The 25561-nt window shown below is 38.0% G+C and overlaps 1 protein-coding gene across 3 annotated transcripts; it reads left to right on the top strand.

Moving 5' to 3' along the window:
* Positions 1-8392: 8392 nt before the first annotated feature.
* LOC129257807 (serine/arginine-rich splicing factor 3-like) lies at positions 8393-21564 on the top strand. Of its 3 annotated transcripts, none has more exons than XR_010292924.1 (6): positions 8393-8476; positions 12621-12891; positions 14415-14669; positions 15227-15831; positions 16943-17008; positions 19989-21564. XR_010292924.1 is itself a non-coding variant. In XM_054896213.2 (5 exons), the coding sequence occupies exons 2-5, from the start codon at positions 12647-12649 to the stop codon at positions 19993-19995; spliced, it is 573 nt and encodes a 190-aa protein (XP_054752188.1). In that variant the 5' UTR covers positions 8393-8476; positions 12621-12646; the 3' UTR covers positions 19996-21564. The 3 variants fall into 3 exon arrangements, 1 of the variants encoding a protein (XP_054752188.1); XR_010292925.1 differs by having other exon boundaries at positions 15227-15834; XM_054896213.2 differs by lacking the exon at positions 15227-15831.
* Positions 21565-25561: the final 3997 nt, after the last annotated feature.

Genomic DNA, 25561 nt, shown 5'->3' with positions numbered 1-25561 from the left:
TACTTGTATGAAATTTTATAATTCTTGAAAGTAATCGTAAAGCCAATTTGATGAGTAGTGTACATGGTAAATGTAAATTTTGAATGACTTTTAAATGTATTTGAATTCATTCTAACACATTTGAATGTATTTGGAAGTATTAAAGTGTTTAAAAAGCTTTTGAATGCATGTGAATGTTTTAAATGTATTTGAATATATTTGGACGTATTTGAATGTATTTTGACGGATTTGAATGTATCCGAAAGTATTTGAATGTATTCAAAATTTTGAATGTATTCAAAAGTATTTGAGTGTTTTTAATATATTTGAAAGTATTTTGAATGGGAGGAGCCGGGGGAGGAGCCGGGTGAGATTCTCTTTCATGGTAAATTTCACAAGTGATGGTAAAAATACCGTAAGTTAAACTTGTTTAGACCAGGACCGTAACATGAAACACATTTGCTCTACGGCGGCTGTACCGGCGGCGAGTCGAAAACAGCCGTTTTTATTCATTTTTATTCAAACCACCTATAATTATGTAGCTATTACAAACAATGTTAAAACGGCTGTTTTCGACTCGCCGTAGAGCAATTGTTACCGAGGTATTAACGAATGGGGCTGATTTCTATGAGTGTTTGCATTGAGTATTGTATATGATGTATTGTAAATATGGGCTCCATGAGCATCTGAGATTTATGTTACGGGGCCCCTGAGTTTGCAATCATATGTTACGGTATTTGCATCATCTAATTCAAACAGATTTGTGAGGTCCCAAGTGATTAAACTTGGGAAGGTGGGAGAAAGATGGAAGGGAGAGAAAGTTGATAATTTGGGGAGAGGGAGAGAGAAAAGGGGTGACGCGTTGAGAGAGGAAAGCTCGGAAATGGATGGAAGGGGTAGGTAATTCAACTTTTGAATTCAAATTGGGGGGGGGGGGGGCGACCGCCCCCCCTTGCTATGCGCCTGTAATCAAGTATCACTGACAAGTCTCAAATATAATTTAGGGTCAATGAACGTATAGTATTGTACAGGGGTCCGACCACTTGACCGAAGGCCCGCGAGACCGACTTTTTAAATTTTATTTTCCTTCGTCAGGTGCCGAGTGGTTTTAGGCGCCTCGTTGTAGCGGCGTATGACTGTTATCAGAGGTGGAGAGGGCAGAGCCAAATATTTCCCGGTAACTCCGTCTAGAATAGGATTTCAGTTTAGGGGCGGTAGTGAGCGCGGGAAGCGTGCTCCCTTGGGGGGGAGAGTGCAGGGATCGAGGGGCCCGGGGGGGTGTCCCCCGCGATAAGCGTGGAAGCTCCGACGTTCCTGTGAATCGTTCCTTGTCTGCTCCCGCTCATCTTAATTCGTCCTCTGCCTGTTTTCGGGGGGGGGGGGTGGTAAAGCCAAAATATTTCCCGGTAACTAAGTCCAGAACAGAAAGATTTCATTTAGGGGGCGACAGTGAGCACGCGAAGTGGCGAAACACTATACTGCGCACGCAAAAGGCGCTCCCTATATGGGGGAGTTTTCCCCCTCCCGTGCAAAGCATGGAATTGTTCCTTGTCTGCTCCCGCTCCTCTTACATTCTCTGCCTGTTATCGGGGGGGGGGGGGAGCCAAATAATTCCCGGTAACTAAATTAAGAATCAGTGGTGTTGCTAGGATTTCATTTTAGGGGGCGGTGGTGAGCATGCGAATCGTGCGAATAAACACTGCGCGCACGAAACGGCTTTCTAGGGGGGGGGGTGCAGGGAGGGGCAGCTATAAACTTACGTTGCCTAATTTTACTGACACTACACAATTATTAACTCTACTCATTTAACGTTTATTTTTATGGTAATTCTGCTTCATGATCTTGTGGATTCAAAGAAACGGAGCTTCCGCAATTCGATTTTTTTTATCTCCCCCCCCTCCCAGCAGGTAACAGGCAGAGAACGTAAGAAGAGAAGGAGCGGGCAAGGAACAATTCGAAGAAAACGTCGGAGCTTCCGTGCTTCGCGTGGGAGGGGGAAATCTCCCCTTATAATTTATGGAGCGCCTTTCGCGCGCTCATTACTAAGTGTTTCGCACACTTTGTGTGTTCACTACCACCCCCTAAAATGAAATCCTAGCAAAGCCACTTATTCTGGACTCAGAGTTACCTGGAATTTTTGCTCTGCCCCCCCCCCCTCCGATAACAGGCAGAGGACATATCATGTGCGGAAATCACAGGGGGACGCGTCCCCCGGCCTCAAAATAGTAGGGGGACACAACAAATGCCCCGCAAATGCCCCTCTACTATTTTTGGTCTTTCATGATGGAAAGAAATACATCATTCAAAATCGAAATAAAACATGTATTTGGTCGAAATGACCTTGCATTTGGGGTGATAACCTTTTTTTTTTTTTTTTTTTGCTTGTCAAATTTTCCAGCCCCTTGTCCCCCCTACCTTTTGGGAGAGATTTCCGCCCCTGGGACGTATTAAGATGAGCGAGAGCAGATAAGGAACCATTCAAAGGAACGTCGGACCTTCCGCGCTTCTTGCGGGGGGGGGGTACACTCCCCTCCCTGCATCCCCCCGGAATGCGCTCCCGTGCTCACTATACTGCCCCTAAACTGAAATCCTAGTTATGTCACTAATTCTAGACGGAGTTACTGGGAAACATTTGGCTCTGCCCTCTCCCCCTCTGAAAACAGGCACCTGTTACGCCGCTGCAACGATCGAGGCGCCTTAAATCACTCGACCGCGGCACCCGATGAAGGGGAAAAAATGTCGGTCTTGCGGGCTGTCACCTTGTATCATTAGATAAAATAATGGTGTTTTCTGTCAATAATTATTTTATAGTAGTTTTCAAAGTCAGCACTGCTGCTATATATTGAATCGCGTACTGTGAGACTGCCAGAGGCGCTCCACATCCTCCACTTGTTGAAGGACAAGTCCACCCCAACAAAAAGTTGATTTGAATAAAAAGAGAAAGATTCAACAAGTATAACACTGAAAATTTCATCAAAATCGGATGTAAAATAAGAAAGTTATGACCTTTCAAAGTTTCGCTTAATTTTGCAAAAGCTATATTCACATCCTTGTCGGTATGCAAATGAGGAGACTGATGACATCACTTACTATTTCTTTTATTTTATTGTATGAAATATGACATATTCCACTTTTCTTCCTGTTGTCCTATGAAACAACGATTAATTTCTCCCTGAATATGTGGAATTAATTGTTTTAATACTATATGGTTCAATCAAGTTGGTTCTTATTGTCAAATCTATAAAAATGAAATATTGTATAATTCAAACAATAAAAAAAAACAAAGGAAAAGGTGAGTGAGGGACATCATCGGCTGTCTCATTTGCATGTCACTGAGTTGTGCATATCACCGTTTTGTGAAATATAAGCGAAACATCAAAACATCATAACTTTCTTATTTCACATCCGATTTTGATATTTCCTGCGCTATATACTATGCTTCTTTGATTTTTCTCTATTTATTCAGATCAACATTTTTCTGGGGTGGACTTAACCTTTAATGGTGGCGCGTAATTTCACAAAAGTTACATGCACACCCTGGTCCAGGGGCGGATCCAGCCTTCGCCAATAGGGGGGGGGGGCGGAATATTTTTCTAGCCATATTTTCCCCAATCGACCCGGCTCGAAGCGAGTGATTTTTGTTTGTCTCTTTGAAGGGGTAATCCTAGAACAGTCACTTTTTAGCTTTATTCTTATAACTCAACATTAATATATAATATCATAATCCTTATTTATATAATGCGAGAGCGCGATAGAGCTAATTTGTTTTGGTTGTTGAAATTTTATGTATTTTTTCCTAAAATTTGGGCAATGTTTGTTATCCTCGAAAAAGATGTTTATGCAACTAAATACGAACGCGAAGCGCGAGCAGAAATTTTTAATACACGTTCTGAACTGATCGAAAAGGTACCAGACTGCTTGCACTTAGCCATGATGAAGACATTAATTATTTCAACAATCAAATAATGCGAACGCGAAGCGCGAGCAGAAATTTTTAATACACGTTTTGAACTGATCGAAACGGTACCGGACTGCTTGCACTTAGCCATGAAGACATTAACTATTTCAACAATCAAATAATGCGAACGCGAAGCGTGAGCTGAAAACTTTTGACATTTCTACCTAAAGAATGGAAATTCTTAGCCCTTTTTGTAACTTAAACAGGATAGGTAACAACTGATGCGAGCACGAAGCGCAAGCGGAAAATTTCGAGATTTAGGACTAATATACACTCTATTCATGTTTTGTAAATCATGAAAAGGATGAGCTATTAGGGATCTTTCTTAATAATGCGAGCGCAAAGCGCGAGCAGAAAATTTTTATAATTTTTATATGTGTTTTGAACTGATCGAAAAGGTACCTGTTAAGGACTGCTTGCACTAAGTTAGCCATGAAGACGTATATATCAACACAAATAATGCTAGCGCGAGGCGCGATCTGAAAACTTGCATTTCTACATAAAGAATGGAAAATTTAATCAATTTTTGTACTACAGGATAGCTATATAACAAAAAAAATTGAAGCGCGAGCGGAAAAACCTAAAAACTGGACACTCTATTCATGTTTTGTAAATCATTAAAATGATAAGTAATGGGATCTTCTTACATAATGTGAGCAGAAAATTTATGATATGATCTGAACCTGGATGATTTAAAAAGAGAAAAGTTGCGTATCTGAATAAACACGTTGAAATTTTTGATTGATAAATATTGTAATGTAATTGGGATTTTAAGTAGTTTGTTGTATAATCAATATTGGGACATATATAATTCGTGGGATAACTCGCAAATCAAAATGCAAGCGTGCTGCGCTTTAGCTGATACGTTTTGACAATCAGACCTGAAAATTAAGGGATATGTTTAAAACTTTAAAACTTTATGGAATACACGAAATAATAGGGCATGGTGGCTCAATGGTAGAGCGTCCGCCTCATGAACGGGAGGTCGTGGGTTCGATCCTCGGCCGAGTCGTACCAAAGACTTATAAAAATGGGACCTTCTGCCTTCTTGCGAGACGCTCAGCATTTAGATTGGAGAAGGGTAATAATAACATATGTTATGCAGGGCCCGCTCAGTAGAGCAGAATTCCTAACTGAAGTGGCTACCCTGGGTAAATAAAACATTATTATTATCTACCTGATAAATCAAAATTTGTGAGCGCGCAGCGCGAGCAGAAAATGTTGATATGCAGACCATAAAACTGACATTTTTACAAAACAATTTTTTTTAAATCAATTTGTAAATCAAACAAAATAATGAAAGTTCGATTTCCGAGGTGAAATATGTTTTGTATACAGTATATTGATTTCCAAACTTGATATTTAAGCTGCATATTGAAAATGATTTGAAATCACCCTACAGGCAATGCGAGCGCGAAGTGCGAGCGAAAATTTTATATAGGACCTATATAGGGACATGAAAGATTCTTTTTAAGTCTTCCCCTCATCTTATTCATTAACTCATCTTCCTCCTCTTCTTTTCTTCTCCTCGTTTTGTCCCTCCTTTTTTTCTTTCTTTCCTTTTCCCCCCTTTATTTGCTCTGCCAATAGGGGGGGGGGGCGGGCCCCTCGCCCCCTGGATCCGTCTATGTTGGTCGGTATGCAAATGTGGGATACGCCACCTGCTGAGCTATTTCTTTTGTATGTAATTAAAGTATTTTCATTTTATCATCATTTTCATGTGAAACAAGGTTTTATTCCTCCCTTAACAAGTGGACTTACCATTGTTTTAACATTTGTGGTTCAGTCAAGTTTGAGGGACATCGACTCTCATTATCACCGAGCTGAGTTTTGCATAAAAATTGTATTGTGAAAAAACACCAAAACTGTAAAATGTCATATAACTTATCATTTTACATTCAATTATATGCTTGTGTGATTTTGTCTCTTTTGATTCAAATAAATAATTTTGAAAATCAATTTGTTAAAATGAAATAATGAAAGCTCAATGTCCGAGCTGTGCATGCAGGCCAGGGTGCAGGTAGCAGGGGGGCAGAGACCTGGGAAGCGGGGGTGCTGGGGGTGCTGAAGCACCCCCAGAAATTATCCTGGGGGTGCTGCGTGTATTATTTTCCATTGACAGCACCCCCACGAAACCAGGTTCCCCCCTGTATTTTTTTAAATATGTTATAATGTACATAATTATCACATCCGACAATCGCAAATCATTTAATAGTCTTTCACATATTCCAATAACATCCCTCCTATAACGCGACTCAATCAAGCTCCAGCGGGGCAGCACTCCGATACAGACGTGGTCGCGCGCAATACGTGATAGCCATACACACTCTTCGATAGCAGGGAGGGACATGGGGTGGTTGGACTTGAAACTTCCAGGTTCGAATCAATTGAGTGAGCGGGCGCCCGACCGCCCGTGTAATGTATACTTATAATTATAAGTCAGACAATAGAAATCAAACTTTACAGTCTTTTTCGCCCTGCCCCATGTCCCAACGGGCTGGGAAGCGGGGGTGCTAGGGGTGAAGCACCCCGGGGAAGCACCCCCAAAATTTGGGGGGGGGGGGGGGTGCTGTGTGTTATTTTCCATATAGGCAGCGCACCTCCTGGAAATCTAGTGGTAGGTATGATAAATAACAGAAATGTAATGAAAATGAACGACGTTTTGTAGAACCCCCCCCCCCACTTCAGAATTTTCCGACACATTACTTGAAATAGTGTTTAAATTCACCCTCTTTCAGATCGGAATATCAAATATTTTCTGCTCGCGCTTCGCGCTCGCATTATTGATTTTATAATAAAAAAATGTATTTAGAATGCCCAGATACTAGGTCTAACTCTAAACATGCGCACTCATGTTTATTCAGATACGCAGCTTGATTTTTTTTTTGGGGGGGGATACTCCGGGCTGAAAATATTTATATCAAATACATTTTATCAAAATCTGATAACGATTAGTTTAGTTATTTAGTTCTAAAGTTTAGTAATATTTTATGAAAATGGTGATATGCATGTCGTCATGAATATTTAATAGGTGGGCTGATGCTGTCACATCCCCACTATCCTAGCTGTTCCTTGTGGAATCAAAATTGTTCAATTTTTTCATACCAGAATGAATGACATGTCTCCCTTATAATGAAATAAGTTGTAACAAAGAATATCTAATGGACTAAATCAGTTGTCAATTCAACTGTTTTGGTTCTTGAAAAGAAAATATTGAATAAACCTAATTTTATATAATAAAATACAAAGGAACAAGTGGGGAATAATGCTAATCTTTAAAATGCAATAACTGTGATATTCCTTGTCTGATTTTGATCAAATCTTTATTCTTATGTTCGTTTGAGTTTTCTTTATCCGTTCAAACCATTTTACATTCAGTGTGAGTTTCAAATCAGAATATCAAAAATTTTCTACTCGCGCTTTGCGCTCACATTATTAATTTAAGAATATATCCAATTACCCATAATTTTCTTGATTTACAAAACATGAATAGAATGTCCCGTTTTCAGGTCTGAAATCTCAACTTTGTTTCCGCTCGCATCAATTGTATAGTTATTTACCTATCCTGTTCATGATTAGAAAAGTGCATAAGATGTCTCGTTTTTAGGTTTGAGATCTCATTTTTATTTCCGCTCGCGCTTCGCGCTCGCATCAATTGTATAGTTTTATACCTATCTTCATCATGATTAGAAAAGTACTTAGAATCTCTCGTTTTTTTGGTCTGAAATCTTAATTTTGTTTCCGCTCGCGCTTTGCGCTCGCATCAATTTTATATATACCTATCCTGTTCATAATTAAAAAACGTGCTTAGAATGTCCAATATTTAGGTCGGAATGTCAAATTTTTGAGCACGCGCTTCGCGCTCGCATTATTTGATTGTTGATATATGTATCGTCTTCATGGGTATAACTGCAAACAGTCCTTATAACACGTCCCTTTCGATCAGGCCAGAGCGTATATAAAAAATATCTACTCGCGCTGATCGCGCTCACAATTATTATTACATAAATTGTTATATACGCATCTTGGACCACAAACATTGCTCAAAATGTTCAATTTTCAGGACAAAATACATGAAATTTATACAAAAAAAAGCTCGCGCTTCGCGCTCCAATTATCTAATTATATATTTGTGTTCTTTTATAAGAAGAAAGCTAAGAAGTGACTGTCATATAATATATATATATATATGTGTGTGTGTTGGGGGGTGTGTGTGATGTGTGTGTAATTATGGAAAACTCAATTGTGTCTGTCCTCCCCCCCCCCCACCTCTGAGGAGAGATTTCAGCACCCCCACTGAAAAAATAATTCCCAGGTCCCTGGCAGGTAGCTGTATAATCTATAGGCGGAGGCTGTTATACTGAACGTAAGCGATACGTCTGATCTGGCGAAGACTACGTATTGTGGCTGCGTTTGACGCATGACGTGATTATTATTTTGTCTATGCGCGCGTGATATGCACGTGCGTGCGCGTGCGCGCGCGTTTCGCGTGCATTTTCGGCGTTCGTACAACAACTCGAGGAGCAGTCGTGCATTCATGTGAGTAAATGACATATTCTCACCAATTATATGATAAATTCGGTTAATATGGAATTATTTTTCGGATTCTGTACATAATGTAGACATGTTTGGTTCAAATTGTGATGATTTCGGTGATTATTGAATGGAGATGAGTGTGAAATAAAAAACTAGTCTGTGGCTTTCCCTTGTTTGGCTTGGGCTTGGCCTTGTCACTGCACTGCACTGCCAGTGACGGTGCAGTGTGTCGTACCAGTGCGTGTGAATGCATGGATCGTGTGGCTGTGTATGACCATGGACCTATTACGAATGGACATTCAACGAATCCCCTCCTTTGACACAGAGACCGTCGCCGCTAATCCTCTTATAAACAGAGCGCTGGCAGCTGACACCCATCAAGCCGGTCGTAAAACATGCTCTCACTGATTGACAGCGGAAATCAATTGTACGCTGCTCCTACCCATTGCGATGTTGTTCGTTCACTTTATCAAAAGCAACGCACAGCAGCGAACGTTAGCGCTATGAAAATGATAGCAGAAACAAGAAAACAGGCGTGCATAAACGTATTTTTTACGTACATCGCTAACAACCGGAAATGAAATGCATTGACATCACCTTGCAGATCCGTATATCTACGGCAAAAAAGCAGTTGAAATTCGACGAAAAAATCTGCGGAAAAACGTTAAAATCTCAGCTCTTTCGGACAGTATCGATGTCGATAGTAGCGCTTACCTTCGGTCAGAAGTTGATTTTCATTTGGGCATAAAATTCCACAGGATTGATGAAATTTAACGGGATTTTTTTTGATGGACAGACGACAATCGCACATTATAGAGAGCCTAAAATAATGTACTGAAAAACCGGATATGAATTGCGCATTGCATTCTAGGTAATGTAAGGACTTTCCCTATTGGCAATCGGGGCTACAACATGACCGTCTTTGGTCGAAAGAGGGCCAGTGATCGATCGGTGACGATCATCGGGCGAAAGGAGCTTGTGTAAACAATCACCCCGGGCGGTCGTTGTAAAAACCGCGTAAAGAGAAAGTTAAGGGTTAGACAGCAATTTTCACAGCTGGAAACAGGTGGTGGTCATAAAATGCTCTCGTTGAATGTCCATTCGTAATAGGTCCATGGTATGACCCAATACAAAATCAGTAGTAACTGAACAAAGCGAGTGGGAGGATGAGGCGGCCCTGACTGAGCTGAGCTGTTGTTATTTTGAATAGGCAAACTAGTCAGTTTTGACTATTGTTGTCTTGTTAATTTGCTTCCCTTTTTTTTTCAAAACAATAATTTCATTGTTGAATCTATGTTCGGGTGTCTGGAGAATTTTTGTTTTCTTATTTCAAGAAAATATCACATTTTCTTTGTGAATTTGAAGAGAAATAACCATCAGACTGACAGAAATTTTTTTTTTCTTTAAATCCAACTATTGGCTGCAAAAAAAGAATGAAATTAGGTCAATTTTCAGCATTTCCCTGCCATAGGGCCTAGACCAGTAGAGGCGCACGGCCAGTATGGGAGACTCTCTCCAATAGGGGAGACAATCTCCCACATTGGAGACTTGCTTTGCAAAAGGACAAAAGAAACAACACCAACAAAAGCATGATTTTTTCCACCCAAAATTTTGTCTCACTGAGGTCAGAAGCCCATTTGTTTTGTGTGTGATTGACAACAAAAATCCTTATCAAAACAAAAGTAGACGGTGAATTTTTAAAGTAGACGGTGAAAAGGGGTAATTTTTCATGAGGAATCTGCTTATCACATTTTTATTTGCCGCCAAGGTAATCCTCCAAAACTGGAGACTGTCTCTGAAATTGGATACCCAAATTCTTTACAAAAGTCTCTGATATTGGAGATAATCTCCCACATTGGAGACAGTCTCCAATATTGGCCGTGCGCCTCTACTGTAGACTGTGTAGTTAAGAAATGGACACACACAAATCCAAATTTTTACTATTTTAGCTTCCGAGAGCTGTTAAAAATTCATTATTAATGCCAAAAACTTGTCCATAAAGTGCCTAATAGGAATTTTTATGCTCTTTCTGATGGTATGATTTTTATAAAGATTTGGAAACCAGGCAGATCACTATGAATGAAAAAATTTGTGCAAAACAAAAATTTCATTTTCCCATAGAAAACGCATGGGGAAATGGCAATCTCAACACACACACAAATAAGGGTTTGCAATTTATCTCTAAAACCTCATTTCAAATAATCCTATAAACTTGTCCTTACTGTCAAAAGAAGCCCCTGAATTTTCTCTTTCCATACATGCCAAACACAAGTTAATACCCGGTAATTAATTCAGATCACATTTTTATAGCAGCCTGAATTTCCAGAAAAAATGTGCCATATTTTCCCCTAAATCAGCCTGTTTTAAGCTGACACTTTTCAGCGTGGCTTCAGACACCCTATCTATATCGGTTAGAAAAGTAAACATGGTAGGATGGGGGGTCGGGTGTCCGGACACTTTCTATTTTTGAAGCCTTCTTTTTTGTCTTTGGATTACACTAAAAATACGTAACGAAATCAATACCAGGTAGTTGTAATCATCTTCTATTTTGTTCTCTATAATATTTCCTGACATTTTGTACAAAAAATTGATAAAATTTCCCTTCTAAATTTTTCCAAATGATTTTCTAAAATTGATCGTCCGGACACACAACCTGTCCGGACACACAACAACTGGGTATAAAGGAAAGAGAGGAAAGAAAAGTTCTTAGGAAATCGTGCAACTGCAAGACCAGCTCTCCTGCCCTGTTCTGCACGTTATCCTGACAAGCCCGCTCGAGGCACTCATTCAATGAACAAGGTTATGATATATTATAACCTTGTTCTCAGTTACATCTCCATGTGTGGCAAAATAAGGGTGGCAATGTTTGGCTTATTTTCTCTTTTTCTATGGGACAAATGCTTGATTTTCTTACACTGTCAGTTTCCATTGCAGCTATTTATCATATAACTTGGTATTATGTAAATTTGATTCTTGAATTAGTTTTTCTTAATTAAAAATAGAGATTGAAAAATGAAAATTTTCTTGCCATATTACTTTCCACCAATAGAGGGCGTACACAAAAATATGCCCAAAATTCATGTTTTTGAGCGCTCTGGTGAATACAAAAATTATTCCCAAGTTACTAATGAAAAATAAAATGCAACTGTATGGAAATTAGTAATTTTGATCACAGAAGTGATATTTAAATGATTTTTAAAGTGTGTGCTATGTACAGCATTGGCATACCATAGTCCTACCTGTAGATTCCCCACAAGGATGGTTGCAGTGAACAAGTGGCTCGAGGTGCGTTTCGATGGCGTCTAAGGAGTACAAAAAGTACTCCCTATGGCTATGTCTCTCAAACGCGAGCAGGGGGCGCTCTATCCGATACCTCGTAGAACTTCGGTTAGAATTCCGCAAATGAAATTTATGTCAAATCAGATCTATATCAAAGAGGGCAGGGCCGACCAGGGGGTATAAGAGAATTGCTATTAAACCGACATTTAGATGCAGATTGCAATAGCTTTAAAAAAATCAAATCAAATGAAATTATCCCTTCATGTGAAACGTAAAAATAATTATAATTAAAATTCTTTGAAGATAAAAATTGTGACGTCAGAGTAGAATAAAAAAAAAACTATTTTGCATCTGGCTGAAAATTACGTAATCAATCGGACATGGACACAGCGCACGGCGGCTGTCTCCATACTATATAGAGAAAGTTTACATTTTAGAAATGCTTATGCCTCGGCTATGCCATGGCTATGGTCCAAAGTGCAAACTTTTTAGTCTTACTCTTTATCTGATCAGATTCTGCGGGGCGCAACCAGCGCAGGACTTCATGTTATTAGAATTAACAAGTTTTTTATTTTTGATGTCATAAACGAGCTGCTGCCCCATATTTTATGTAATATAACATCTCATTGGTTCGGGATGACTTGAATGTGTTTTTCATTTTCTTTTTTTAGGAGCGTGTGTCAAATGTCGACCACCTGCAAGTACTACATGTATAGTTGTATACTACCGGTTCAGAGAACCAAATCTATTCTGTGAGTTAAAATGTGTGACTGACATGCAATTTACAAACATTAACTTGTACATTTTTAATCCATTGATGTTAAAGCTTCTATCTACATTTCATTTCTCATTATTTCATACATCCCAGCTCAATAAACGACCAGCTAAATCAGAATGTCTCGTTATGGAGGTAGTGGTGGTGGTGGTGGTGGTGGTGGTAGGTCCTCTGCTGAAAGGGGCTGCAAAGTGTACATCGGAAACCTTGGAGAATCTGCCAGCAAGTCTGAAATTGAGAAAGTATTTGGTACTTTTGGACCCATGAAGAATGTCTGGATTGCAAGGAATCCTGCTGGCTTCGCATTCGTTGAGTATGAGGATCCCAGAGATGCATCCGATGCAGTGAAGGATATGGATTCAAGGTACAGTGGTGCTCAAAAGTTTAAGTGAACCCCACCAGAAAATGAACATATTTGAACTGTTCAGGTTCTGTCATGTTTTAATTATTTAATTGTGAAGTTCGGTGATATATTATTACATGCAATAAACTTTGTATATCTGGGCTCGCCAAACATTGTAGTGCTATTGTTTACATTCAACACCCACAATGACGGTGTGTATTTTGTAATGGGGTTCACTTTACATTGAAGCACAAATGCATGTATCACTCGTTTTCCTGAAACCACCCAGACTGTATTGAAATTCTGCTGCCCCCTACAGACAATCTAAATTACATCATTTTCAAAAGTTTGTGTATAATTTACTCTACTCATTGAATGTGACTGCTAGAGGCATACTATGTTTTGTGGTGGTCTGGACATCTGTCCCATTTTTGTCCCTTATAAGAAGCATTTGACGAATCAACTTCAAACTTGGTCCAAGTATACAGTGACTAACTGGTGATATGCAATTTTTACCAATTAGAATCGCATTTTTTTCATGTTAATGATCAGAAAAGTATAGCCAACAATTTTCATTGAATAAACATTAAAACAAAAGAAAATTTGAAACCAATAAATACATAATGAAAATATTATGATGTGAATTTGATCAGAATCTCACTAAGTGTCTCTACAAAAAATTAGCTGTTAAATGGCTTTATTTATAGATTTACAGGCAAATTGCATGCATAAATCAAATGATCCTTTGATAATACCACATGTGTGTTGAGGACAATGGGGTCAAAGAACCAAGATTCAATAACTCAGGTTTTTGTTCAATTTGCCTTATTTTTAATTTCTGTATTACTTGGTACAAAACTACAAATGATAATTTGGTAATGCCACATGTGTGTTAATGAGGAAGATAAGGTCAAAGATCATCTAGGGTACAGTAGTCATATGCATTTTATTGATCGCAAATCAGGTGAGACTCGTGGTTTGCAAACCACCATGTTTTATCAGTGACTGGTCAAATGTATAATGTGTGATGCTCAGATAATTTAGGAGAAATCTAATTTTCCTTTATGAGGTGGGCTATACATGTAGATTTGAGGTTGAAGAAACTTGTTTGATGTCCTATTTCTAACACAAAATGAGGTTAAACCATTATTTTTATAAATTGAAAACTGATATTGAGCTTCTACATGTAAGTTCTAAAATCATCTCAGCTGAAGAATTGTGTGGAAGCTCAAAGCATTGGAACCCATCAATGCATTTTGCATAATTTACAAGAGTTCTAACTCCTTCCTAACAATCCATGGTATCATGTATTCGGTTTCTACAAATATTTTATTTGGTTAAAAAAGGCAGGGCAGACAAAAAGCATGGAACTTCTTTCTATTTTCATTTGATGTGACATGTATCCTTAAAATATGAAAATGCATGCCTGGCATGGTTTAAATCTCAATGCTGCCACAATTCCACATTATTCAAAGTAGGTCAAGTCTCTTCCAGAACTTTGAATCGATTAATATATTCATATTTTCTTCATGTTGAAATTTAAGAACCATCTGTGGAGAGAGGGCTCGTGTGGAACTAGCTCGGGGTGAATCAAGAAGACGAGGTGGTGGTGGCGGTGGAAGAGGTTTCCGAGGAGGCAACCGTGGTCCCCCAAGGGGAGATAGCAAGTGCTATAACTGTGGGGATCATGGACATTTTGCCAGAGAGTGTCCCGGTGGTGGAGGAGGAGGAGGAGGAGGGGGTGGTGGGAGGCGCAGCTTCGGAGGCAGTGGTGGTGGGCGGCGAAGGAGCTACTCCAGGTATGCTTAGTTTCTTAACATCTGTACTGAACAAGATTCATATGAAGTTTTTTGAAAATATACTTATCTCTCATTATTTTAAGCACTGGTAGTGTAATCGTGTATGGGAAAATAATGACATTTTATTTAAAGAAGCTGTTTTGAAGATGAAATGACATGAAGGATATGTCCTACATTACGTGTGGGTGCGTTTTATTTTATAAAGAAAAAGGATTGTAGAAAATTATTCTAATTTGTTTCAGAAGAGGCTGTTTCTCAAACATTATGTGCTACTTAATAAGGGATGTTATTGAAATCTTTATTCACTTAAAACATGTATAGACTTTGTAATTGTTGCAATATCAGGTATTATTTCTGGAGCATTAAAAGTTCTGCTTCTTCTTGTTGATTTGAAACTTGTTATTTATGAGTTGGAAATCTCTCCAAGATTGTTGTTTAAATATTGGTGTTTATACATGTATGTTACAAATCAATTGTTTTTGTATTGTAGATTTTATAATGATAAATACAAACCTTGGTCAGAATGCTGTGACCATTCAATCCTTCCTCCATTTCAGGACTCTCCTTTTAACGGCTTCACAGCCAAGTAACGCCTTGAGCCTTGTAATGCCCTTCAGGAATCCACCATAATGCACTTCCATTCTATACCCTTGAGCAGCTAGTCGACGGAATGTGATCTTTTCATGATAAAGACCTGTTCTGCAGAGGGTAAAAAGAAGTCTTGCGCTTCTAGAACCCTCTTCTTCACATTGCACCTTTACGCCAAATCTGCACTTCAGGTTCATTAAGTAAAATCAGAAAAAGCTTCAAAATCGCGACGAAAAAGGGGCTTCAAAATTGGCAAGTCACCACCACCTTCTTGCAAAGGCTTCGATTCAGGTCACGCCGATATGCACTCATTTGCAACGTTTGCGACTTGTGACTTCAGTTAGTCGGAGACTGCGGCCTTCAAATTCATAATGGCTTCAGGGTTAAGCTAGTTTCGTCAGTTCTGCACTTGGTAAAAAGATCACGTATACGTCGAGCTTCCTCAATCCAATGCGCGTCCTACTGCTTTCTCCTGCGTTAGTCCTTCGCTAGGCCTTCGCTGCTGACAAAAAGGGAACCTTAAGCTCCCTTTTTGTCAAATTTCTTCACCCTTCTGTTTCTACAGGCAAAAGAGGTAGTAAGTCCAGGTTTCTATTTAAAATATATTTATATATGTAAAATAATAAAGAGTATATTTTTTGAATAGCAGATTTCATATTTCATTTTCATATTTCAACACCTTGGGGATGTTTCACAAAGATTCAGTGCAATATGCATACATGTTGAAGTTTAAGTTTCATGCAGTATATAATGCATCAGCTCATTGGTAGGCCCAATGACATTAATCAATCTGATTATGCGTTATGTTGGTGACTCTACATGTAAGTCACACGTAAGTCTTTGTGAAATACCCCCTGGTGTGGTTTAAAGGCCATCAGACTGGGCACCCAGTAGGTGTTTCATAAAGCTGTTCCTAAAGTTATGCATGTCTTTACGCAAGGCTCCACACTAACTTTTGTTCTTGGTGGCCCGATCAGCCCACCAAAATCATCAATTTCATATTTTTGGTGGCCCGCAATGCGAATTTGGTGGCCCTAAAACAATAGAAAACATTGCAATTCATCAAAAAATTTGTAGCCCAACTGGGCGTCCAAGCGTAGGCTTTCACAGAATTTTGGTGGCCCCGGGCCACTGCTAATGCCAAGCCCTGCATGTTATGCATGACTTGAATATTTTCTTGGGTCCTAAACCAACTACATCACTTGCCAAAAGAAAGGATCACCAGTCGTTGGTAAAGTCATGCGTATCTTGCCAGCAGTTTTCATGAAACAACTTCCGGGTTAATTTGTTGCTACACTATGAGTCACAAAAGAAGTAGAAATCTCTAAATTTATGCTTTATTGTTATAGGAAAAACTGTACAGGTCTGTACATATAATTCATAATTAAATGTGCCAAAAGATTCATGATGATATTACCTCCAAAGTTGGTTTTGGTTTTAAACATTCATTGCTGAAATGGGATTTTCTCAAGTCACTCCCAAAACCAATGATTGCTAGATGAATAGCAGGAATTATGATGTGATATTTTTGTGAAGAAGATTGTTTTTATTCATATTGTCATTATTTGCATATAAATATTAGCTTTTTTGTCTGCAGCGGGATCTGACATAAAACAGGTAGGTTTTTACTTGACTAAATAAGTAAGAATATGGGTTCAAAATATATTGTTTCTTTTTCCTGACAGATCTCGATCCCGATCTCGCTCACCTTTCCAAAGACGAGGTGGATACAGTCGTAGCAGAAGTCACAGGTAATTAATAGGCATGTTTAAACGGTCCCAGGCTTGAGTCTGTTTCACAAAGCGATAAAGATGATATAGATCAATTAAAATAGCTGTAAGCAATAATTTCACAATAATAGAGTCTGTAAAACCAAGATTAATTGTCACTATATCACTGGATTTAGATCTGGTAAACTGAACTTTTTGAAATCATGAAATCTAAGCTATAAATTATGCTGTAGATCACCAACACAGATAAACACTTGTGAGACAGTTGTGTTATTATTGCTCAGAAAAAGACCCAACATTTTGCCAGAATCCCATGCTTGTTTTGCTAATTTCTCAGTAATTTATTATACAATTTCTTCCAGAATGCTTTGGTATATATTTTCTATTCAAATAAACACATGGCTAGTTATTTATTGGTTTCTATATAAAATTATTTCAAAATCACCTCCACAATATATGGCATTGTCCTTAAAGTCATGCTTAAAGTGCCAATGGACATGTACATGTTTCATTCCATCTGAGAAACAAAGCCAAATATTATACTATGGGGATGAATAATTTTGTATGCATATGATGTTCCACATTAGACCATCCAGACAGGTATTAGGACAATAGGCTGATCCCTTTTGAAAAGGTTATCTTCATTACTAATCCACTCTTTTTTACCTTTCGTAAAAAAATAAAAAAAATTTCAATGACGAACTTGGCTTTTCATTGATAAAATTTGTCGCTTGATAAACTTGGCTTTTTAAAAAGAAAACTCTGTTTATTACTGACAACGTGTCCGATCAATAGAGGTGTTCTCGATAAACTATCATTGATAAACAAGTTTTTCATGATGAACTTATGCTTGAAAAACAGATTTTTTTAATCGACTGACAGAGTTTATGAAAAAAACTCTGTTTATTATTGTAAACTATATGTAAGTTTATCGCCGACATTTTGGCAGATAAACACAGTTTTCCAATAACTTGATTTTTCATGAAAAAACATAGTTCCTCAGTAAAGTTGTTTATCAACCAATGAATTAGTTCATCGCTTCATAATAGAGTTTTGAGATAAATTTAGTATTTCTCTTGAAGCAGAGTTTCTTGACAAACTCTGTTTATAAAAAAAACTATATTTGGGGTGACAACGTGGCTGATCAACAGAGGTTTTCTTGAGAAACTTAGTTTTTTACTTGAGAAAAAGCAATTCTTTCCAAACTGTTCATCAAGTAAAAAACTAAATCTATTGATTGATGAACTGAGTTGATTGAAGGGAAAAGAAGATGTAAAACATTGTATATAAAAAAAATAAGCATATAGGTTTATCAGTGATCAATTTTATTTTATGTCGAATAATTGAATTCATTGATAAACTCCAGGGGGGGCCACTTCCATTGACAAGTGGATACCATGCGCGACCATGTGGTCTCGAAAAGCACCCTAAACACGTATTTTCCATATTCTGAAAATGCACCCCTTAACAAGTATTGGCATCTGAAACCCTACCCTTAACAAGTATGGAAACAAAATGATACTCATGGCAAGTATTCCCTGAAATGAACCCCTAAACAAGTATAGCGATATTTTATTATGTCACGGGTCCGTCGGTCGTCGGTTTTACCTTTACACACCGTTTGGTTTAGTACGGCCCCATCTTCCACACCTCTTGCAAATCGGACTCTAAACAGGTAGTGTTGGGGCAAAAAGGACATCCTTTATATAAAACATTTTAATTTTGTTTTATCATCCCCGCAAATTTGACCCTAAACACGTAGCTGTCCTAGCGAAATAGATACCCTTTTTTCATTATTTTTGTGTTTTTGACACCCTTATCACGTTACGTACGTAACGTGCCCTATCTTGAAAAAGACATCCTTTTTACGTATTTTTTTGGTCGCGCATGGTATCCACTCGTCAATGTAAGTGGCCCCCCCCCCCCCCCCCCCCAGGGATAAACTAGGGGACGACGGGGTAAGTTGTGACACTTTTTGCTTTTTGTATGTTAGAATTGATATGATTAATAATCTTGTAGAAATAAGTACCTTGCCTTAAAATTTAATTCTTCTGAAATATTTTTCACACATATATTTTTCTTCCCCCACACTTTAAGTCATTGTCACATTTGAAAAAAAAAGATGTCAAATGGCTCAACTTGCCCCATCTGTGGGGTAAGTTGAGCCACAAAAACTATGTACAAAATGTATGCGGGAAGAACCAGCATGTCAATTTTTTAGTTAAAGTCTTTCATTTGCTAATTCTCTATACATTGGAAATACTAACATCCTCTAAAACGAGTCATGTAAATTTGCTCCTGCTGCCTACATATCGATGGTTTTGTAAGGTTTTTTTATTTTTATATACATTACCCTAAGAATTACCATGGCTCAACTTGCCCCATGTTGGCTGGCTCAACTTACCCCATGTTGGCTGGCTCAACTTACCCCATGTTGGCTGGCTCAACTTACCCCAGTCCAAACTGAATGCGACAATTTCTCATCCACACATTTCTTATGAATCCATCATGCAAACGACTATGACAAGAATGAAGATCCATACCTGGACTCCGACTAACGATATTGTTCTTTATTATCTCTTTATTATATTTAAAGACATGTGTGTGTAAAAAGCACTGATCTATTTCACACCCTTTTTTACCTTTTTTGCTGAAATTTGTATTTGTTTCAAAGTTGAAAACAATGTGGTGGGGTTAGGGGTTATGCAATGGGTCATCAATACATGACACCACCACAATGTCTGACTCATTAACTATTGGCCTGGGGCTAGTGGCTCAACTTGCCCCTATGCTCAACTTACCCCGCCTTCGCCTACTGCCTGTAGAGTACAAACAGCTTGTAATAAGTGCATTCCTTGTCTGTGATTGTCTCCAAGACTACAGCCCTTTCCATACATCTGTTAAAATCTTGAATGCAGCTATGGTTCAAACAATTAAAATTATTGTTGTAAATGTGACTGACATTGATGTTTTACATTTGTTTCTTCTTTCTCTGTTACAGTCGTTAAGTGATGCAGGCGTAGTCCATGGTCAACATGCTGTGCTTTGAATGTAATGTATTGAAATTATCAAGTGGAGAATCAAACTAGCCCTGCTCCTATTGGCGGGTTCTTTGGAAGCATTCTTCAAACGCACCAATTACCAGCATAATCCTTCTCGTGGAGTAAGAGGTTGATCTGTACATTATATCATATCGCCAAAGTTTGTCTGATCTTGTCAGTCATGGCACAATATTCTGGTTGTTTACTTCAGTTGCTGTACAACTCTTTGTGTAAGTTGGAGAGAGCCTTCTCTATGTACTTTTACCGGTAGTCATCTATTTGTGTATCAGCGTAATCTTTTTTTATACCGTTCCTGTAAGTTATTTTATGCTCCCATCCTACACCATTAAATTATGGAGCCTTGTGAACAGTGAAAATAGATTGATTTCGATTTCAAATCATGTCATTTTCCTCACACATTGCTAAATATCGAAAGAAATTAACAAGTTATGCATTTTATTTGGAATTCTTAGCATGTGAACTATGTTGATACCTCGTCAGTAGCATATCATTAAAGGGAATGTATATTGTAAATTATGTGTGATTCGTACCATTTTAGTGTCCTAATTTCCTCAATAATCTTTGTTATTGGGGAAGTCTTTAATCTTTTGTTATATAAATACGTCAAATAGATGCGGAATGACATTCATTACTGATGTAAAAAACCTTCTGATTTTCTTTATTGCTTTTGTTTTCTTTTTATAATTTGAGTAAATTAAAATTTATGGATTCAAAATCGAAAGTGTATTGCTTTCCACTAATAAAAGGGCCTTTAAATTTAGTCCACTGTAGAAGCAAATTTGGACTCTCATATTGTGTATTCATGCATCAGTTCACATCGATTAGAAAAATCTGCTCCATTCAGTGCTATTCATTTTGGCCAATTTATCATCATGGGCTAATCATGTTCATGCAATATTAACTTTTTTAGTAGAGAGCATCAAGATGCAATCTATTTAAAAAATTCTTAGCCCGTTGACAACTGGAACCAGGTTTTTACCTGTACAAAGTCTATGGGAATGACATAATTCAGTATTCAACGGGTTAATACTGCATGAACAAGATATATTATACTGTTTTAAATGGATGTATTGGTATGGCAAGAATTGGAAACATCAGCATTCTTGAAAGAAATTCATTTACTTTTATGGACACCAATTGCAGTTAGTCAAGTCTTGTATTATATATTTCTTAGTTCTGACTACATATTTTTTCATGTAAGAACTTTTTTCAACAGATAGATAGCTTGAAGATATACTGTTTTTAAAGGAGTGTATTGGTATGGGGGGGGGGGGGTATGCAAGAATATGAAAACATAGCATTCTTGAAAGAAATTCATTTACTTTTATTGACACCAGCTGCAGCTAGTCAAGTCTTGTATTTTCATAATTTCTTGATTCTGACTACAGAAGTTTTTTTTTTTTTAATTGTAAAGGGTGTTCTAAAGGGAATCTCTGTTAGATATTGTATCAAATGAACCATTTTATTGTAAGTTTTTGTTATATGAAGACCAATAAATAAGATATCACTATCACATTCATACTTGTATGAAATTTTAGAATTCTTGAGAGTAATCGTAAAGCCAGAGTGGTGAGTAGTGTACAGAGCTGCACATTTGTAAATGTAAATTTTGAATGCATTTGAATGTATTTGGAAGTATATAAAGTGTTTAAAAGCTTTTCAGGGGCCGCGGAAGCGGTAGGGGGGGGGGGTTCAGCTCCCCCACTTTTTTCCAAAACCGTATACAAAAACGTAAAAATTATCATAGGATTGTGATTTTATGCATGGTCAGCCCACCACTCTGAAAAGTGAAAACCGTTCCGCGGCCCCTGCTTTTGAATGCATGTGAATGTTTTTTAATGAATTCAAAAGTATTTGAATATATTTGGATGTATTTGGACGTATTTGAAATTTTGAATGGATTTGAAAGTATTTTGAATGGGAGGAGCGGGTGAGATTCTCTGTCATGGTAAATTTCATCACAAGTGATGGTAAACATACCGTAAGTTAAAGCATTGTTCAGACCAGGGCCCGTAACATGAAATCTAATGATTGATTATGGGGCCGATTTCTATGATTGTTTGCATTGAGTATATTATTGTGTATGATGTATTGTAAATATCGGCCCCATGAGCATCTCAGCTTTATGATACGGGGGCCCTGAGTTTGCAATCTTATTTACATTTTCTGACTCAGATTATGTGGTCCCAAGTGAAGATTGAAGGGAGAGAAAGTTGATAATTTGGGGGGGGGGAGGGAGAAAAGGGGTGACGCTTGGAGAGAGGAGAGGGAAATGGATGGAAGGGGTAGGGGTCATGGCAAAGAACATCGAAGAAATCTTTATCGAATATTGTTGAATCAACAGTCCTTGATTTTGGACAAACTATACATTTTGCAATTTTTTATCAGCTCCAAAACTAGAACGAAACTGCTGATCAGGTTCATCAATTTTCGACAAAGACTTGTACTTTGTCACGACGGGCATGTTTTTCTCAGTTCTTGAATCCTCCTTCAAGAACTGAGAAAATGAAGTACTCTGTCACGTGCCCGTCATGACAAAGAGCAAAATCTTCCTTATATGACGTCCAGGGCTTCATTGAAATCGCGCCCCTCCCTCCCCGACCTTTGCCAATGAAACCAAAATGAAAAGAAGATGCTGATTATATTGAACAATAGAGATGATTATAAACTTATCCTCGCAAGTTTCCTTCTTTGCTTAAGATTGTAACGATTTTCCTCCCAGGTGAAAGGAGACTTGAGTGACCCACTGAGCCAGGGGTGGCAGAACGGGGGGGGGGGGGGGGGGTGGGGGGGGGCACTTACCCCCCCCCCCCCAAAAAAAAAAAGTAATTGCTAGTAGGAAAAATTCCCTTTTTGTCTCGCCTGCATAGCAGAGCGAGACTATAGGCGCCGCTTTTCCGACGGCGGCGGCGGCGGCGTCAACATCAAATCTTAACCTAAGGTTAAGTTTTTGAAATTACATCATAACTTAGAAAGTATATGGACCTAGTTCATGAAACTTGGACATAAGGTTAATCAAGTATAACTGAACATCCTGCCTGAGTTTCAGGTCACATGACTAAGGTCAAAGGTCATTTAGGGTCAATGAACTTAGACCATGTTGGGGAAAATTATTTTCAAAATCTTAACCGAAGGTTAATTTTTTGAAATGACATAATAACTTAGAAAGTATATGGACCAAGTTCATGAAACTTGGACATAAGGTTAATCAAGTATTACTGAAAATCCTGCCTGAGTTTCAGGTCACATGACCAAGGTCAAAGGTCATTTAGGGTCAATGAACTTCGACCATGTTGGGAAAATTATTTTCAAAATCTTAACCGAAGGTTAAGTTTTTGAAATGACATCATAACTTAGAAAGTATATAGACCTAGTTCATGAAACTTGGGCATAAGGTTAATCAAGTATTAGTGAACATCCTGCTCGAGTTTCAGGTCACGTGACCAAGGTCAAAGGTCATTTAGGGTCAATGAACTTTGGTCAAGTTGGGGTTATTTGTTGAATTACTATCATATGGAATTTATGGATTTAGTTCATGAAACTTAGACATTAGGTTAATCAAGTACCACTGAATATCCTGTGCGAGTTTCAGATCACATGACCATGGTCAATTGTCATTTAAGGTCAATGAACTTTGGCCGTGTTGGGGGTATATGTTAAATTACCATCCTAGCTCTGAAAGTTTATGGATCTAGTTCATAAAAATTGGACATAAGAGTAATCAAGTATCACTGAACATCCTGTACGAGTTTCAGGTCACATGACCATGGTCAAAGGTCATTAAAGGTCAATGAACCTTGGCCGTGTTGGGGGTATTTGTTGAATTACCATCCTAACTGTGAAAGTTTATGGATCTAGTTCATAAAACTTGGGATATAAGAGTAATCAAGCATCACTGAACATCCCCTGTGAGTTTCAGGTCACAAAACCAAGTCAAAGGTCAGTTAAGGTCAATAAACTCAGGCCATGTTGGGGTAATTGTTGAAGTGCCATCATAACTTTGAAAGTTTATGGATAGAGTGAATGAAATGTGGACATGGGTGTAGTTGACAGTCTTAAGTCTCCGTTCAAATGTCATTTATGGTCAATGAACGTGGTATTATGTCATTATATAAATGATGTTTTTGTGAATGATTATTTTATAGTAGTTTTCAAAGTTAGCACTGCTGCTATATTAAATTGCGTAATGCAGGCGAGACTGCCAGAGGCGTTCCACTTGTTTCAAATGGAAAGTGCCTTCTTCAGTATAAGATACACTTTTTTGTAAAACAATACATTTTAGGTTAGAAAATTACCTTTTTGGCTCGCGCTTCACGCTCGCATAAATTATGGTTTAGTAAGGTACTCATTCTGTTCTTGGTTACAAAAAGTGCTAGAGTGTCCAGTTTTCAGGTTGGAATATCACGAATTTTCAGCTCGCTCTTCGCACTCGCCTTATTCGATTGGTGAGATATATATTCTCTACATCAGTAACTATAATGCAGTCCTTACCAGCTTCCCTTTCTGGTTTCTATAATTATAAATTTCATGTCGCAGTCGCGTCAATTCTTTAGTTAGATACACATCTTTTTCATGATAACAAAACTGCTCGGAATGTTTAATTTTCAGTATTATTATAACATGTCCAAAAGTCTGAGCTCGCTATTCGCGCTCGCAAGGATGCCCTTTTAACAGACAATTTGCGCGATAATTGACCATGTCATTTAATAAAAAATCACTTCAAAAAAGGCTTTGCTCAACTTGATTACTACAAAACACACAACTACTTAAAGGAGAATGAAACTCTTGGAGCAAGTTAGCTTTTGTGAAAGCAGAAAAATCAAAGAATAAGATTAACAAAACTTTGAGTAAACTAGGACTAGCAATAAAAGAGTTATGAGCATTTGAATGTCGAGATCACTAATGCTATGGAGATCCTCCCATTGGCAATGCGACCAAGATCTGTGATGTCACACACGTACAACTCTCCCATTTGGACACTGAAAATATACCCCAAAACATCTCTTTTTGCTCATTCTAATCATATGACAAACGATTCATCAATGATATAATGTTGTGAAACCTCTGTACTTGTCATCTCATAAAGAGAACACCTCACCTTGTGATAGACTCTATAAAAGTGATAATATAAGTGAAATAAGTACTAAAGTAATGAGGGAGTTGTACGTGTGTGATATCACAGATCTTGGTCGCATTGCCGATGGGAGGATCTACATGGCATTATAGTGATCTCAATATTCAAATGCTCATAACTTTCTTATTATTCATTCAATCTTCATCAAACTTTCAACAATATGTTTCTTTGATTTTTCTCTTTGATATGGATTCAGCTGGTTTCAAGGGTTTCATTCTCCTTTAACACAGATGATAATCTCATGATAAAAATATCCGTTTGCATCAAAATGCCCGTTTTGACATACTGTGCGTCCCATAAAAAACGAAACAGAGATTTAGCGATGATTTATCATAAGTTAATCATAAATACAATAGACAATGACCTATCATTGTAAAC

The sequence above is a fragment of the Lytechinus pictus genome, chromosome 3 (assembly GCF_037042905.1).
Source record: "Lytechinus pictus isolate F3 Inbred chromosome 3, Lp3.0, whole genome shotgun sequence".
Taxonomy (NCBI): Eukaryota; Metazoa; Echinodermata; class Echinoidea; order Temnopleuroida; family Toxopneustidae; genus Lytechinus; species Lytechinus pictus.
The sequence above is the reverse complement of the archived record's forward strand: the minus strand, read 5'-3'. Positions and strand labels throughout refer to the sequence as shown.